The 18,721-nt window shown below is 45.3% G+C and overlaps 1 protein-coding gene across 1 annotated transcript; it reads left to right on the top strand.

Moving 5' to 3' along the window:
- The first annotated feature begins 359 nt into the window (after positions 1-359).
- On the top strand, positions 360-16,024 carry LOC147088424 (putative G protein-coupled receptor 139). The gene is made up of 2 exons (XM_085977082.1): positions 360-506; positions 14,916-16,024. Exons 1-2 carry the CDS (start codon positions 437-439, stop codon positions 15,815-15,817), a joined length of 972 nt encoding a protein of 323 aa, XP_085833208.1. The 5' UTR covers positions 360-436; the 3' UTR covers positions 15,818-16,024.
- The last annotated feature ends 2,697 nt before the right edge of the window (positions 16,025-18,721 follow it).

Genomic DNA, 18,721 nt, shown 5'->3' with positions numbered 1-18,721 from the left:
AAGTCCACACTGAGAACTGGATAGAAATTCTCTGAAATTACAGAACGTCATTATCACAGAGATCATCAGAAACCTGTAAATAATCCTGTTCTTGCTTCACCCAATATGGTCATACTGGCGATTGCACAGAGCGTGTTTAATCCTGAGCTTTGGGGAGATTCAAATTACATCTGTGCAATATCGGGTTAAATATAATTTATGATATTGCAACACGTTCTGTGAAAGAGATTAACTGAATATGTTTGTTTAGTCACTGTAAATAATGTCAGTCTCCTTGCGCCCTAATCATGTCAGTGGAGATTTCTCCCGCCTTATATAAGGGCCTTCGCTCAGTGTGTTAACCCAGAGTGTCTCTCGGAGCTTGGTCTACAGAAGAACCCAGGATCAGCACTCTGCAGAAGTTTGAAGAAAGGATCGGAGACCTCCATGAGAAAATATGGCAATGGCTGCAACTCTACGTGTGCAGAAGATTTATTATCCCACCCTTGCTGTTATTGGTGTCCCTGGTAAGTCTCTATCTCGTAGTATTAATCCTGTAATCATTTTTATTGTATTCCTGTCTGGAACTGTCAAATCCCAGTTGCTGTTGGTGTTCCTTGTAAGTGTCCCTGTCCCTATTTCATGCAGTAAACGATATTTATCTGTAAACACTGTGCTCATTATGCAAGTCTCCATATCCAACAATTCATTGTATTCTGTTTACTCCTCTTGCTGTGTGATTGAAAGTATATTGTTCCTTGGCAGTGTTACTGGGTGATTTATTGAATGAATCATTCCAGCGGCGTTCTGGAGCCACGTCATGATCCAAAACGTGACGTGGCCAGGAGGGAGCAGCTGATTGGGTGAGTATGGCCAGGGAGTATTTATACTCTATAGATTGACAGTTAAGCTTCATGGTTTATAAAGTTTAGAAGGTCTTCATTTTTTGGTGTTTATAGTTTCTAGTGTTAGTAACCAAGGGCCCTTGAGTGTATCGTTTAATTGTAGTGTAATAGGTGGTATTGATTGATTTAAATTACTTTAAATTAATTGAAGGGTAATTCATGGCAGGACAGCTTGGTGTCGTGGTATGTTCCTCCTAAACTATTTGGGAATCAGGGAAAATTCCTGTGTCCCTGACGACCATGTGTGTGGGAAGTGTTTCCAGCTGCAGCTACTGGCAGACCGCATTGCATCGCTGGAGCTGCGAATGGATACATACTGGAGCATTTGCGATGCTGAGGATGTCGTGAATATCATGTTTAATGAGTTGGTCACACCGCAGGTAAAGGCAGCACAGGCAGAAAGAGAATGGGTGACCATCAGGCAGAGTAGTAGGCGCAGGCAGGTAGTGCAGGGGTCCCCTGAGATCATCCCCCTCTCAAACAGATATACCGCTTTGGATATTGTTGAGGAGGATGGCTTATCAGAGGAAGGCAGCAGCAACCAACTTCTTGGCACCGTGGGTCATTCTGTTGCACAAGGCAGAAGGAAAAATAGTGGGAGAGCTATAGCAATAGGGGATTCTATTGTAAGGGGAGTAGCTAGGCGTTTCTGTGGCCGCAAATGAGACTCCAGGATGGTGTGTTTCCTCCCTGGTGCAAGGGTCAAGGCTGTCTCGGTGTGGTGGCAGATCATTCTGGAGGTTGAGGGCGAGCCGCCAGTTATCGTGGTGCATATAGGTACCGACGATATTGGTAAAAACCGGGACGAGGTCCTAAAAGCTGAAAATAGGGAGTTAGGAGGTAAATTTTTAAAAAAAGGACCTCAAAGGTAGAATCTCAGGATTGCTACCAGTGCCACGTGCTAGTCAGAGTAAAAATAGAAGGATGCTTCAGCTGAATACATGGCCAGAAGAATCATGCAAGGGGGAGGAATTCAAATTCCTGGTACATTGGAACCGGTTCTAGGGGGAGGTGGGTCCAGTACAAACCGGACGGTTTGCACCTGGGCAGGACCGGGCCCGATGGCCTAGGGGGAGTGTTTGCTAGTGCTGTTGGGGAGGGTTTAAACTAAAATGGCTGGTGTTTGGGAACATGTGCAGTGAGACAGAGGAATGGGAAACAGGAATCGAAGCAATAGTCAGGAAGGAGCAAAGCAAAAGTGGCAGGCAGAGAAGTCAAGGGTTTAAATCAAACATGAGCACAGTAAATAATAGTTCTAAAAGGTCTAAAAGTGTTAATAAAACAAGCCTGAATGCTTTGTGTCTTAATGCGAGGAGCATTCGTAATAAGGTGCATGAATTAGCTGCTCAAATAGATATAAATGGATAGGATATGATTGGGATTATGGAAACATTGCTCCAGCGTGACCAAGGCTGGGAACTCAACATCCAAGGGAATTCAGTATACAGGAAAGACATTCAAAAAGGAAAAGGAGGTGGGGTAGCATTGCTGATTAAAGAGTAGGTTAACACAATAGTAAGGAAGGATATTAGCTCTGCTAATGTGGAATCTGTATGGGTAGAGCTGAGAAATACCAAGGGGCAGAAAACGTTAGTGGGACTTGTATACAGACCCCCAAACAGTAATGCTGAGAATGGGGATGGCATTAAAAGGGAAATCAGAGATGCATGCAATAAGGGCACAGCAGTTATCATGGGTGACTTTAATCTACATTTTGATTGGGCTAACCAAATCAGTAACAATACTGTGGAGGAGGAATTCCTAGAGTGTATACGGGATGGTTTCCTGGACCAATATGTCGAGGAACCAACTAGAGATCAGGTCATCTTTGACTGGGTATTATGTAATGAGAAAGGATTAATTAGCAATCTTGTTGTGCGAGGCCCCTTGGAGCACAGCGATCATAATATGATAGAATTCTTCATTAAGATGGAGAGTGAAGTAGTTGACTCAGAGACTAGGGTCCTGAATTTATATAAAGGAAACTACGTTGGTATGAGGCGCAAGATGGGTACAATGATTGGGGAGTGTTACTAAAGAGGTTGACTCTGGATAGGCAATGGCAAATATTTAAATATCGCATGGATGAACTTCAGAATTTGTTCATCATTTTTGGCATAAAAATAAAACAAAAAAGGTGACTCAACTGTGGCTAACAAGGGAAATTAGGGATAGCATAAGATCCAACGAGAGGACATATAAATTGGCCAGAAAAAGCAGCAAATCTGAAGTTTGGGATCAGTTTAGTATTCAGCAAATGAGGACAGAGGGATTAATTACGAGGGGGGAAATTGAATATGAGAGTAAGCTTGCAGGGAACATAAAAACTGATTGTAAAAGCTTCTATAGATATGTGAAGAGAAAGAGATTGGTGAAGTCAAACGTAGGCACCTTGCAGTCAGAATCAGGGGAATTTATAATGGGGAACAAAGAAATGGATGACCAATTAAATACATACTTTGGTTCTGTCTTCACAAAGGAGGACACATGTAACCTCCCAGAGATGTCGGGGAACATAGGGTCTAATGAGAGGGAGCAACTGAATGAAATCAGTATTTGTAGGGAAATGGTGTTAAGGAAATTGATGGGATTGAAGGCCGATAAATCCCCAGGGCCTGATAATCTACATCCAAGGGTACTTAAGGAAGTGGCCCTAGAAACAGTAGATGCATTGCTGGTCATCTTCCGAAATTCAATTGAATCTGGAACAGTTCCCATGGATTGGAGGGTAGCTAATCTTACCTCAGTATTCAAAAAAGGTGGTAGAGAGAAAACAGGGATTTATAGACTGGTAAGCCTGACATCGGTAGTGGGGAAAATCCAGGAGTCCATTGTAAAAGATGTAACAGCAGAGCATTTGGAAAACAGTGACAGTAATGGACAAAGTCAACATGGATTTACAAAAGGTAAATCGTGCTTGACTAATGCACAGGAATGTTTTGAGGAAGTAACTGGTAGAATAGATAAGGGAGAACCAGTGGATGTGGTGTATTTGGACTTTCAGAAGGCTTTCGATAAGGTCCCGCATAAGAGATTAGCGTGTAAAGTTAAAGCACATGGGATTAGGGGCGAGGTACTTACTTGGATAGAGAACTGGTTGGCAGACAGGAAGGAATGAGTTGGAATAAGCGAGTCTTTTTTCGAGTGGCAGGCATGACTAATGGGGTACCGCAGGGATCGGTGCTAGTACCCCAGCTATTCACAATATATATTAATGATCTAGACGAGGGAACTAGATGTAATATCTCCAAGTTTACAGAAGTCACAAAGCTGGGTGGGCGTGTGTGCTGTGAAGAGGATGCTGAGAAACTGCAGTATAATTTGGACACGTTCGGTGATTGATCAGATATATGGCAGATGCAGGATAATGTGGATAAATTCGAGGATATCCACTTTGGTGTCAAAAACAGGAAGGCAGATTATTATCTGAACGGCAATAGATTGGGAGAAGGGGAAGTGCAACGAGACCTGGGTGTCCTTGTGCACCAGTCGCTGAAGCTAAGCGTGCAGGTGAAGCGGGCAGTTAAGAAGTCAAATGGTATGTTGGCCTTCGTAGCGAGAGGATTCGAGTACAGGAACAAGGATGTCTTGCTGCAGTTGTACACGGCCTTGGTGAGACCACACCTTGAGTATTGTGTGCAGTTTTGGTCGCCTTATCTGAGGAAGGAAGTTCTTGCCATGGAAGGAGTGCAGCGAAGATTCACCAGGCTGATACCTGGGATGGCAGGAATGACGTTAAAGGAGAGATTGGGTCGATTGGGCTTATACTCGCTGGAGTTTGGAAGAATAAGAGGGGATCCCATTGAAACTTATAAAATTCTAATAGGACTAGACAGACTAGATGCAGGATGGATGTTCCCGATGGTGGGGGAGTCCAGAACCAGGGGGTCACAGACTAACGATAAGGGATAAGCCATTTAGGACAGAGATGAGGAGGAATTTCTTCACCCAGAGAGTGGCACAACTGTGGAATTCTCTACCACAGAAGGCAGTTGAGGCCAATTCATTAAATATTTTCAAGAAGGAGTTGGATATATTTCTTAAGGCTAAAGGGATCAAGAGATATTTGGAGAAAGCAGGGACCGGGTTCTGAATTTGGATGATCAGCCATGATCTCATTAAATGGCGGAGCAGGCTCGAGGGGCCGAATGGCCTACTCCTGCTCCTATCTTCTATGTTTCCATGTTTCTATGAATATCTTACAGTCTGCTGTCTGCTCTGAGTCTGGGAGTAGATTTTACTCTTTACCATCTGGGAGTTAAACAGCGAATGAGGAGGCCGGTGGGATAAAAAGAGGGCGAGACGGATTTTCAGAACCAGCCATGGTCCTTCCATTGATTTTAAAGGAAGGTGGGTCGGGCGGGTTCTATTATTGATGAGGGGTCTGTTCCCCGAACCGATTAGTTGTGTGTGCTCCGGACAGGCGGTGCTTAATTGTTAGACAGTGAAGACAGAAGCAAATCAAGTCAGAAAGAAGTTCATGTCTTTAAGGATATTTTTTACATCTGCTGGGTAAAATTAATGATACAGTGTTGCAACTGGCGATAAACCATTCCAATTGGTTGTAATTCCAATTGACTGTAAGTGGAGTAATGTGCAGAATAGATTCCTTTATCAGTTTATCGCTTTTTAATCCCTCGATCAATTTTAACCTATTCAGTTCTCACTTATATGTGGACAGCGCCAGATTAACATTGTTCCACTTCCATTCAGATATTTTCTCAAACACAAGGTGGCAGATCATATCGTTAGTTACATCATGTGCCACAGTTGATTTAAGAATATTCTCCTTTGGTCCATTTTTCCACTGCCGTTTCACACCCCAGATGTTTCCTGCCCAGAAAGAGCTGATGAGCCTTCTCTCGGTCTCAGCTGTTTGCTGAGATATTCCAAAAGCGAATCCCCAGACCCACTCTCTCCTCATGGTCTGGTGCCTTCCTCTGATTCCTCTACAGAATCCTCTTTAGTTAGAAGTAGATCCGCTGAGTGTGATTTTCGCTGTCTCCTGTTCCGACCTATCTCACTGCTGATGTTTATTTTGAAAGATCTCATTGATGTTTTTAATTCACTCTTGTACTCTGCCTCTGCAAATAATTTCAGCTAAAGTTTGAACCAAACCCGCCCGGCGGGAACAGGGCGCGTTCAGGATGGACACCCGTTTTACAGTCCGCCAGATTTTGCTCTTCATTGAATTCAATGTTCCGGACAATTGGACGGTGAGTGAAACAGTTGTCCGACCCGAACCCGCCCCATTTCCACTCGCCGAGTTAGTGTAAACTTCGGGTTTCTACAGGTCCTTGCTTGGTTTCGGTACCAGGGACCACTCTGAAATTATCGTTAATAAAATGTGAGGCAAGTCAGCAGGTGTAAAAGGCCATTCTGCCAGGGCACCTAAAATGGCTGAACAATCCTGTTGCTCGGCAAACATCCAAGCAGGCACTTTCCAGCAGAAGGCATTGCACAGTGAACAGGAGCAGCACCCCGGGGATTACCAACCATATCCCAGCGTCACTGAGCAGGAGAGCCGCCCTGGGGATTGCCCCCACCATATCCCAGGCTCACTGATCAGGAGCAGCACCCAGTGGATTACCCCCACCATATCCCAGGGTCACTGATCAGGAGCAGCACCCAGGGGATTACCCCCACCATATCCCAGGGTCACAGATCAGGAGCAGCACATAGGGGATTACCGCCACCATATCCAGGGTCACTGATCAGGAGCAGCACCCAGGGGATTACCCCACCATATCCCAGGGTCACAGATCAGGAGCAGCACCCAGGGGATTACCCCACCATATCCCAGGTCACTGGTCAGAAGCAGCACCCAGGGGGTTACCCCCACCATATCCCAGGGTCACTGATCAGGAGCAGCACCCAGGGGATTACCCACACCATATCCCAGGTACACTGATCAGGAGCGGCACCCAGGGGATTAGCCACACCATATCCCAGGGTCACTGGTCAGGAGTAGCACCCAGGGGATTACCCACACCATATCCCAGGGTCACCGGTCAGGAGTAGCACCCAGGGGATTACCCCCACCCTATCCCAGGGTCACAGATCAGGAGCAGCTCACAGGGGATTACCGCCACCATATCCCAGGGTCACTGATCAGGAGCAGCACCCAGGGGATTACCCCACCATATCCCAGGGTCACAGATCAGGAGCAGCACCCAGGGGATTACCCCAGCATATCCCAGGTCACTGGTCAGAAGCAGCACCCAGGGGGTTAACCCCACCATATCCCAGGGTCACTGATCAGGAGCAGCACCCAGGGGATTACCCCCACCATATCCCAGGGTCACTGATCAGGAGCAGCACCCAGGGGATTACCCACACCATATCCCAGGTACACTGATCAGGAGCAGCACCCAGGGGATTACCCACACCATATCCCAGGTACACTGATCAGGAGCAGCACCCAGGGGATTAGCCACACCATATCCCTGGGTCACTGGTCAGGAGTAGCACCCAGGGGATTACCCACACCATATCCCAGGGTCACCGGTCAGGAGCAGCTCCCAGTGGATTACCCCCACCATATTCGAGGGTCACTGATCAGGAGCAGCACCCAGGGGATTACCCCCACCATATCCCAGGTTCACTGATGAGGAGCAGTACCCGGGGGAATACCCCCACCATATCCCAGGGTCACTGATCAGCAGCAGCACCCAGGGGTTTACCCCCACCATATCCCAGGGTCACTGATCAGGAGCAGCACACGTGGGAATACAGCAACCATATCCCAGGGTCACTGATCAGGAGCAGCACCCAGGAGGTTACCCCCACCATATCCCAGAGTCACTGATCAGGAGCAGAACCCAGGGGATTACCGCAACCATATCCCAGGGTCACTGATCAGGAGCAGCACCCAGGGGGTTACCCCCACCATATCCCAGAGCCACTGATCAGGAGGAGAACCCAGGGGATTACCGCAACCATATCCCAGGGCACTGATCAGGAGCAGCACCCAGGGGATTACCCACACCATATCCCAGTGTCACTGATCAGGAGCAGCTCCCAGGGGATTACCCCCACCATATCCCAGGGTCACTGGTCAGGAGCAACACCCAGGGGATTACCCCCACCATATCCCAGGGTCACTGATCAGAAGCAGCTCCCAGGGGATTACCCCCACCATATTCCAGGGTCACTGATCAGGAGCAGCACCCAGGGGATTACCCACACCATATCCCTGGGTCACTGGTCAGGAGCAACACCCAGGGGATTACCCACACCATATCCCAGGATCACTGGTCAGGAGCAGCTCCCAGGGGATTACCCCCACCATATTCCAGGGTCACTGATCAGGAGCAGCACCCAGGGGATTACCCACACCATATCCCTGGGTCACTGGTCAGGAGCAGCACCCAGGAGATTACCCACACCATATCCCTGGGTCACTGGTTAGGAGCAGCACCCAGGGGATTACCCCCACCATATCCCTGGGTCACTGGTCAGGAGTAGCATCCAGGGGATTACCCCCACCATATCCCTGGGTCACTGGTCAGGAGTAGCACCCAGGGGATTACCCACACCATATCCCTGGGTCACTGATCAGGAGTAGCACCCAGGGGATTACCCACACCATATCCCTGGGTCACTGGTCAGGAGTAGCACCCAGGGGATTACCCCCACCATATCCCTAGGTCACTGGTCAGGAGTAGCACCCAGGGGATTACCCACACCATATCCCTGGGTCACTGATCAGGAGCAGCACCCAGGGGATTACTCCACCATATCCCAGGGTCACTGGTCAGGAGTAGCACCCAGGTGATTACCCACACCATATCCCTGGGTCACTGGTCAGGAGCAACACCCAGGGGATTATCCCCACCACACCCCAAGGTCACTGATCAGGATGTGCACTCAGGGGATTACCCACACCATATCCCAGGTACACTGCTCAGGAGCAGCTCCCAGTGGATTAACCCAACCATATCCCAGGGTCACTGATCAGGAGCAGCACCCGGGGGAATACCCCCACCATATTCCAGAGGCAGTGATCAGGAGCAGCACATTAGAGATTACCCCCACCATACCCAGATCACTGATCAGGAACAGCATCAACGCAAATAGGCAAACCTTTCCCCAGGTCAATGATCAGGAGTAGCAGCCAGGGGATAATCCCCTTCAATATCAATATTCATTGATCAGGAGCACGACTCAGGCAATTATTCGCACCAAATTCCAGGGTCACTGATCAGGAACAGGACTCATGTGGACAATGTGCAACAGAAAATGTGAGAGATAACATAAAGAGAATGTCAAGAACTTTAAAAAGTGATAATAATAGTGTAAATCGTGGGATTGTCAAAGATATAAAGGAGAGCAATGGAAGACAAAAAAGACAGTAGGAGCTGTAAAGAGGGAATATGAAAAGAAAATTGCGATGGATATGAAAATGTAACACAAAATGTTTTAAAATTATGTACGGATAAACGGAGTAAGGAGTAATGTGGCCTCTTTAAAAACAGATACTGGTAATATTGCAAATGAAAATAAGGAAATACGAGACTTGTTGACGAATTACATTGGAACAGAGCCTATACACATAAGAGTGCATCAGAAAAAGGCGTCAGTGTAGGGAGGAATGGTTAAAAAGACAATATTAAATCCCCATATCTGAACGCACGTAGCATTCGTAACAAGATAGATGAGTTGACAGCACAAATAGAAATAAATGGGTTTGATCTGATAGCCATTGGAGAGACGTGGTTGCAAGATGACCAAGACTGGAAACTAAATATTATGGGGTATTTGCAATTTCGTAGGGCTAGGCAGAAAGCAAAAGGAGGTGGTGTAGCTCTGTTAATAAGGGATCAGATCAGTGCCGTAATGAGAAATGATATTGGCCTAAAAGATCAAGACCTAGAATCAGTTGGGGTGGAGATAAGAAATACTAAAGGTAAGAAGTCACTTGGCGGAGTGGTCTACAGGCCTACAAACAACAGCCACACAGTAGGACAGCATATAATTTAAGAAATATTTGATGCTTGTAAGAAAGTTATGGCTATAATCATGGGAGATTTTAATCTTCATATTGACTGGACAAAGCAAATTGGCAAAGAGAGATTGAGAAAGAGTTCTTAGAGTGTATACAGGATGGTTTCTTGGAACAATGAGCCGTGAACACAACCAGGGAGAAGACTATTTGATATCTGACCATTTGTAAGGAGGCTGGATTAATTAATGATCTCGAAGTAAAGGATCCACTTGGGAAGAGTGAACATAGCATGGTAGAATTTCAAATTCAGATTGAGGGTGAGAAAGCTAGATCTCAAACTAGTGTCCTGAACTTAAGCAAAGGTAATTGGAAAGGTATGAAGGCAGACTTGGTTAAATTGAACTGGGAACATTTATTGCAGGGAAAGACTGTAGAAAAGCAGTGGCAAACATTTAAGGAGATATGTCATTACTCTCAGCAAAAATATATTCCAGTGAGAAAGAAAGACTCTAAGAGAAGGAGGAACCATCCGTGGCTAACTAAGGAAATAAAGGATGGTATCAAATTGAAAACAAAACATACAATGATGCGAAGAATAGTGAAAGGTCAGAGAATTGGGAAATTTTTAAACCAGCAAAGGGTAACTAAAAAGACGATAGAGAGAAAAGGTAGCTTATGAGAGTAAGCTAGCAGGAAATGTGGAAACAGACAGTAAGCATTTCTACATGTATACAAAAAGGAAGAGAATAGCTAAAGTAAAAGTTAATCCCCTAAAGGATGAGGCTGGGGAGCTAATAAAATTGGAAACACAGAAATGCCGGAGACATTGAACAAATATTTTGCATCGGCCTTCACGGTAGAAGAAACTAAAAGCATCCCAATAATGGATAATCAAGGGGCTATTCGGGTGGGATGGAACTTAAAACAATCACTAACACTAGAGAGAATGTACTAGAGAAACTAATGGGACTAAACGTGGACAAATCCCCTGGACCAGCTGGCCTGCATCCTAGAGTCTTTAAATGGGTGGCTGCAGAGATAGTAGATGCATTTGTTGTAATCTACCAAAATTCGCTGGATTCTGGAGAGGTCCCAGGGGACTGGAAAACCGCACATGTAACGCCGCTATTTAAGAATGGAGGGAGACAGAATGCCGGCAACTATCGAACAGTTAGCCTAACAACTGTCATTGGGAAAATGCTGGCATCCATCATTAAGGAAGTGGTAGCAGGGCATTTAGAAAATCATAATATAGTCAAGCAGATTCAACATGGTTTATTGAAAGGGAAATCATGTTTGACAAATTTGCTGGAGCTCTATGAGGATGTAACGAGCAGGGTGGATAAAAGGGAACCAGTAGATGTCATGTATTTGGATTTACAGAAGGCATTCGAAAAGATGGCACATAGAAGGTTAGTACACAAGATAAGAGATGAAGCAGTTGGGAGTACTAGAATGGCTAGAGGATTGGCTAATGAACAGAAAGCAGAAAGTCAGGAAAAATAGTTCATTTTCAGGTGGACAAACTGTAACTAGTGGGTGCCGCAGGGATCAGTGCTGGGGCCTCAACTATTTACAATCTATATCAATGACTTGGATGCAGGGATTTAGAGTAATTTAGCCAAATTTGCTGATGATACAAAGATAGGTGGGAAAGCAAATTGTGTGGAGCACGAAAAGAATCTCGAAATGGGTATAGATAGGCTAATTGAGTGGGCAAAAATCTTGCAGATGGAGTTTAACGTGGTAAAATGCGAGGTTATACACTTGGTAGGAAAAGTAAAAAATATAACAAAATGCTGCAGTTCATAGGAATCTGTAGTTCCTTGTACATGAAACACAAAACGTTAGCATGCAGATACAGCAAGTAATTAGATAGGCAAATGGAAAGTAAGGGGGCTGGAGTATAACAGCAGGGATGTCCTGTTACAACTGTACAGGACGTTGGTGAGACCGCACCTGGAGTACAGTTTTGGTCTCCTTATTTAAGGAAGGATATAATTGAATTGGAGGCAGCTCAGAGAAGGTTCACGAGGTTGATTCCGGAGATGGAGTGGTGGTCTTATGAAGAACGGTTGTGTCAATAATCATTGGTGTTTAGCAGAATGTGAGGGGGTCTTATTGAAACATAAGATTCTGAAGGGGCTTTACAGGGTAGATGCAGAAAGGATGTTTCCCCTCGTGGGAGAATCTAGAACTAGGGTGCATAATTTCAGAATAAGGGGTCACCCATTTAAATCGGAAATGAGGAAAGATTTCTTCTCTCAGAGGGTCGTGAATCTTTGAAATCCTCTCTCCCAAAGATCTGTGGAGGCTGGGTCGATTAATATATTTAAGGTGGAGATAGTCAGATTTTTGAAAAGTAATTGAGTCATGGGTTATGGGGAGCGGACACGGAAGTAGATTTGAGGCCACGATCAGAGCCGCCATGATCTTATTGAATGACGGAGCAGGCGCGAGGGGACAAATGACCTACTCCTCCTCCTACATCTTATATACTTATGTTCTTATGTCAGCATTCACAATTGAGGAAGATGATAATATACCTGACATTCCAGGGAAATTATTAACGAATCAATGACAGGAACCCACAAAAAATAACGTAAGCAAGAAAACAGTATTAGCAAATATAATGGTAGGAAAGTATGATAATCTCCAGGGCCAGATGGTTTCCACCCCGTGGTTTTAATGGAACCAGTGAGGAAATAGCAGATGCATTAGCCATAATATTTTGAAGCTCTCTCGAGTTAGGAATTGTCCAGTTAGGTTGCAAAATTAAAACTGTAATTGTTATTTAGGAAAGCTGAAATAGAGAGAAACCAGAAAATTATAGACCGGATAGTCTAACAGCTGTTTTTGGGAAGTTATTCAGCAAAACTGAGCAATTATTATTTATTTATGGGATGTGGTCTGCACTGGCAAGGCCAGCATTTTTGCCCATCCCTCATTGCCCTTGAGAAGGTGGTGAAGAAGGTACTCCCACACTGCTGTTAGGGAAAGAGTTCCAGGCATTTGACCCAGCTACAATGAAGAATCAGCGATACACTGCTAAGTCAGGATGGTGTGTGACTTGGAGGGGGACTTGGTGGTGGTGGTATTCCCAGGCGGCTGCTGTCCTTGCTCTTCTAGGTGGAAGAGATCGCAGGTTTGTGAGTTACTGCCGAAGAAGCCTTGGCGAGTTGCTGCAGTGCATCTTGTAGACGGTACACACTGCAGCCACGGTGCGCCAGTGGTGGAGGGAGTGAATGTTTATGGTGGTGGATGGGGTGCCAATCGAGCGTGTTACTTTGTCCTGAATGGTGTCGAGCTCTTTCAGTGTTCTTGGAGCTGAACTCATCCAGGCAAGTAGAGAGTATTCCATCACACGTGAGCCTTGTAGATGCTGGAAAGGCTTTGGGAGTCAGCATGTGAGACACGTGCCACAGAATACCTTGTCCCTGACCCACTCTTGTTGCCACAGTGTTTATGTGGCAACAAGAGCAGGTCCATTTAATATCTGGTCAATGGTGACCCCAGTAAGTCGATTGTGGGGGATTCGGCGATGATAATGCTGTTGAATGTCAAGGGAAGGTGGTTAGACATTAAGTGATACGGAACCGATTTAGATGAATCAAATTTGAATACCGATAGACATGATCTCATGAAATGGCGGAACAGGCTCGAGAGGCTAAATGGTACACTGCTGCTCCAATGTTCATATGTTCTGAACACCCCATAATATCCCAGGGACACTGGTCAGCATCAGGACTCAGGGGTGTGCATACTCAGCAAATCCCAGTGTCGCTGACCACCATCAGGGCTCAGGGGTGGGCATACTCAGCAAATTCCAGGGTCACTAAAAAGCATCAGGACTCAGGGGTGTGCATACTCTGCAAATCCCAGGGTCACTGGTCAGCATCAGGACTCAGGATTGTGCATACTCAGCAAATCTCAGGGTCACTAATCAGCATCAGGACTCATGGGTGTGCATACTCAGCAAATCCCAGGGTCACTGATCAGCATCAGGACTCAGGGGTGTGCAAACTCTGCAATTTCCAGGGTCACTGGTCAGTGTTTGGACTCAGGGGTGTACATACTCAGCAAATCCCAGAGTCACTGGTCAGTATCAGGACTCAGGGGTGTGCATACTCAGCAAATCCCAGGGTCACTGGTCAGTATCAGGACTCAGGGGTGTGCATACTCAGCAAATCTCAGGGTCACTGGTCAGTATCAGGAATCAGGGGTGTGCATACTCAGCAAACCCCAGATCACTGATCAGCATCAGGACTCAGGAGTGTGCATACTTAGCAAATCCCAGGATCACTGATCAGCAGCTGCACCATATTAGAGGATAATACTGCAGAGGCTGGAAATCTGAAATAACAACAGAAAATGCTGGAAATACTCAGCAGGCCAGGCAGCATCCGTGGAGAGAGAAACAGAGTTTACGTTTCAGGTCTGGGACCCTTCATCAGTTCTGATGCTGCCTGGCCTGCTGAGTGTTTCCAGCATTTTTTGTTGTTATAGCAGCAGGGTTGAATGGGGTTTACACCCTCAGCTTATCCCAGAGTCACTGATCAGGAGCAGGACCAAAGGGGGTTACACCCTCAGCCTATCCCAGAGTCACTGATCAGGAGCAGGACCGAAGGGGTGATACACCCTCAGCATATCCCAGAGTCACTGATCAGGAGCAGGAAACAGAGGGGATCAACCTCAGCATATCACAGGGTCACTGATTCCAATTATAACTGACAAGGCCCAGATTCGATGCTGGGATCTTCTGTCAGCACTGTCGGGTTTTGTTGGCACCAGTCAGGGCGTTTACTCTTTGTTCATCAGCAGAGACCATATTCTATTATTGGACATCTCTGAATAAACATAACCGTGTTATTTTTCGTGTTTATTTACCAATTTGCTCAGACCTGGACTTCTCAAATCATTACTGATAGTTGACTTGAAGCCTTATCTCTATAATAACGTTCTGTCACGTTGGATTCCTTCACGGGATGTTGTGGGCTTTCAGTAAATGACATCCATTGATCCACAGCACTGATATTTCTGCTCCCATTCTGATGTATAGTTTCCATTTTCCCCCTTCCTTACAGTTAACTTAGTGACGATTGTGACCCTGTCTCGGGGAAAGTGTGGACTCTCCAAATGTGTCACTCGGTACCTGGTGGCCATGGCAGCGGCGGATCTACTGGTCGTTATCATCGATCTGATACTGAGGCACATCCCCATTGTTTATTATAAAACGTTTGACTTTCTGTTCGATATTAAAGTGTGTAACATCCACGCCGTCCTACTTTATGCAGCCACAGACTGTTCTGTCTGGTTCACCGTCGCTTTCACCTTTGATCGATTTGTGGCTATATGTTGCCAGAAGCTAAAAAACAAATATTGCACCGAGAAATCGGCGGCGGTGGTTATTGGAACAATGACTGTGTTGTTCTGTGTGAAGAACATTTTCTGGTACTTTTTGTTTACAGGCAGATATCTGCTTATGAGACTACCTTGGTTCTGTGCTATGCCCTACAGCGTTATGTTTTCACCAGTATGGACAGCAATTGAATTTCTACATTATATTTTCAACCCGTGTGTACCATTTATCCTGATTCTGATGCTCAATATTTTAACTGTCAGACACATTTTGTTGACCATCAGAATTCGCAAGCGACTTCGGGACCGGGTCAGTGGGGAGAGTCCCAGTGATCCAGAGTCAAAAAACAGGAGAAAATCAATTACTGTACTGTTTGTGATCTCGGGGAATTTTCTCCTTCTATGGGCTGTACTCATGGTGGCCACGATGTATTGTAGATTTACTTTGCTGAATATATTCGATGGTTCTCTAAACTTCAACATTGTACTTGAAATTGGATATATGCTCCAGCTCCAGAGTTGCTGCACAAACACTTTTATTTATGCCGTGACCCAGAGTAAGTTCAGAGAGGAGCTGAAGAATGGGGTGAAATATCCCTTCACTGTGCTTTCTAAGATTGTAAAATAACGAGGAACACGGAAGATTTTCACACGAAGGACACAATCTTGATTCACAGCTTATCTCAGCCCCTCTCCACCCAGTCTCTGTAATCGTGTTGTTTTGACGGCAAACCGAGCTGGTTTGATTGAAATTGAATTTGATGCAATGTGTGTTTTGTAAATTTGGATCAGCTGCCGTTTGTGGAGAATCCTTTACTGTAATCACACATTTAGAATAAAATTAAACTGATATGGAACATCCCTGTTGGAAACAGTTTATTACGTTTCATTGCTGTCTGTTTTCATGGATTTTGGCCGGATTGACTGTGACTCAATGTAATGGATTGTAGCTGGGAAAACATACACCAGTCCACAAAACCGCGAGTTCCTCTTTACAGAGACCATCTCTGGCTAGTTTAATGACTCCTGCAGCCCAACTGCTGAAATTCAAGTTCTTCATAGTTAACATTCGTCATGAGGTGTATATGAGGAGTAAATTACCGCTCAGCTCATGGATACTGTGCGCATTACAATGGTTAACTTTATAAAGCCCGGAATTTGCGGTGGGTAATGACGGCGAACTAATAACGTTCGCTGTTATTACCCCTTTGAAGCTGACCGCAACTTTGCGAAATAATGCATGGGCATCTAACCGCGAAAATTCTGATGCTGCAGTCAGTCATTCACTGTTCCAACACTGGCTGCATGTGTCCCTGCCCCCACCCCCATAGCCGACAATCAGTGCAATCAGGGAAATCAGTGAAACTGACCAAACCTGGGCTTTTCCTGGCAATATCGCTGTTAAATACCCCATTAAATTTTAGACCTTGTTGGATTCGGTATAAATGGGGTTTCAACACCGAATTCATAGAATCATATAAAGTTACAGCATGGAAGGAGACCATTTCGGCCCATCGTGTCCGAGCTGGCCAACAAACTGCCTAATTCCACTTCCCAGCTCTTGGTCCGTAGCCCTGCAGGTTAGAGCATCTAAAGTGCACATCCACGTACTTTTTAATATGTTTAGGGTTCCTGGTTCCACCATCCTTTCAGGCAGCGACTTGCAGACCCCCACAACCCTTTGGGTGAAGAAATTTCCCTTCAAATCCCCTCTGAACCTTCCACCAATTACGTTAAAACTGTGCCGCCCTGGTTTTTGACCCCTCTGCTCAGGGAACTAGGTCCTTTCTATCCATTTTATCTCTGCCCCTCATAATTTTTTACACCGCAATGTCTCCACTCCACCTCCTTCGTTCCAAGGAAAACAGACCCAGCCTATCCAATCTTTCGTCATAGCTAAGATTCTCTACTCCCAGCAACATCATTGTAAATCTCCTCTGTATCCTCTCTAGTGCAATCACATCTGTCCCGTAATGTGGTGACAGGAACTGCACACAGTACTCTAGTTAAGGCCGAACTAGTATCTTATATAGTAGAAGTCTAAACCTCCTGCTCTTGTATTCTATGCCACGGCTAATAAAGGCAAGAATTCCGTATGCCTTCTTAACCACCTTATCTACATGGCCTGCTACCTTCAGGGATCTGTGGACATGCACTCCAAGGTCCCTTCGTTCCTCTACATTACTCACTGTCCTACCATTTAATGTGTATTCCCTTTCCGTGTTAGCCCTCCCAAATGCATTACCTCACACTTCTCCGGATTGAATTCCACTTGCCACTGTTCTGCCCACCTGACCAATTTATTGATATCTTCCTGCAGTCAACAACTTCTTTCCTCAGGGTCAACCACACAGCTGATTTTAGTATCATCTGCAAGCTACTTACTGATACCGCATATATTCATGTCTAGATCGCATATATATACCACAGAATGCAAGGGACCTAGGACTGAGCCCTGTGGAACCCCACTGGAAATAGCCTTCCACTCACAAAAACACTCATCAACCATAACCCTCTGCTTCCTGTCTCCGAGCCAGTTTTGAATCCAACTTGACACATTGCCCTGGATCCCACGGGCTTTTAACTTTGTGACCAGTCTGACATGTGGAACCTTATCAAAAGCCTTGCTAAAGTCCATATAAATTACATCAACCACCCTACCCTCATCCGCCCTCCTTGTTACCTCCTCAAAAAATTCAATCAATTTTGTCAGACACGAACTTCCCTTAACAATGCCGTGCTGACTAGCCTGAATTGATCCGTGTGTTTCTAAATGAAGATTTATTCAGTCCTTCAGAATTATTTCCAATAATTTTCCGACCACCGATGTTAGGCTGACTGGCCTTTAATTACTCGGTCTATCATTTTCTCCCTTTTTAAACAAGGGTACCACATTAGCAGTCCTCCAGTCCTCTGGCACCACATCTGAAGCCGGAGAGGATTGAAAAATGATTGTCAGTGCCTCTGCTATTTCCTCTTTGCTTCGCTTAATAGCCTGGGATACATTTGTCCACTTTTAGAGCTGCAAATCCCCTTAATACTTCCTCTCTCAGTATTTTGATTGCATGAAGTATTTCACACTTCTCCCCCCTGATAGCAATGTCTGCTTCGGCCCTCTCCTTTGTGTAAACAGACGCAAAGTATTCATTTAGAACCCTACCGGCGTCTCCTGCCTCTACACACAGATTAAACCCATGATCTCTAATAGGCCCTACCCTTTCTTTAGTTATCCTGTTACTCTTAATATTGACTGTTATACAAGCGTTATCGCCCTGAATAAATATTTTTTTAATTTTGTGGTGTGTCATATTTCTCCATTTGATAAAATGACGTTTTAAAGACATTTTTTTTTAAATTACATTTTTTTAAAGTTTGTTCATATTTATTTCATGTTTATCTTTTCCCCATGTGAGAGCCCTAACCTTCGTTTTTCACTCGAAAACATAGAAACATAGAAACATAGAAGATAGGAGCAGGAGTAGGCCATTCGGCCCTTCGATCCTGCTCCGCCATTCAATGAGATCATGGCTGA

This window comes from Somniosus microcephalus, unplaced genomic scaffold (assembly GCF_052327205.1).
Source record: "Somniosus microcephalus isolate GS21.2 unplaced genomic scaffold, FLI_Smic_1.0 unresolved_chr4, whole genome shotgun sequence".
Lineage (NCBI taxonomy): Eukaryota > Metazoa > Chordata > Chondrichthyes > Squaliformes > Somniosidae > Somniosus > Somniosus microcephalus.
This window is presented reverse-complemented; position numbering and strand designations above follow the sequence as displayed.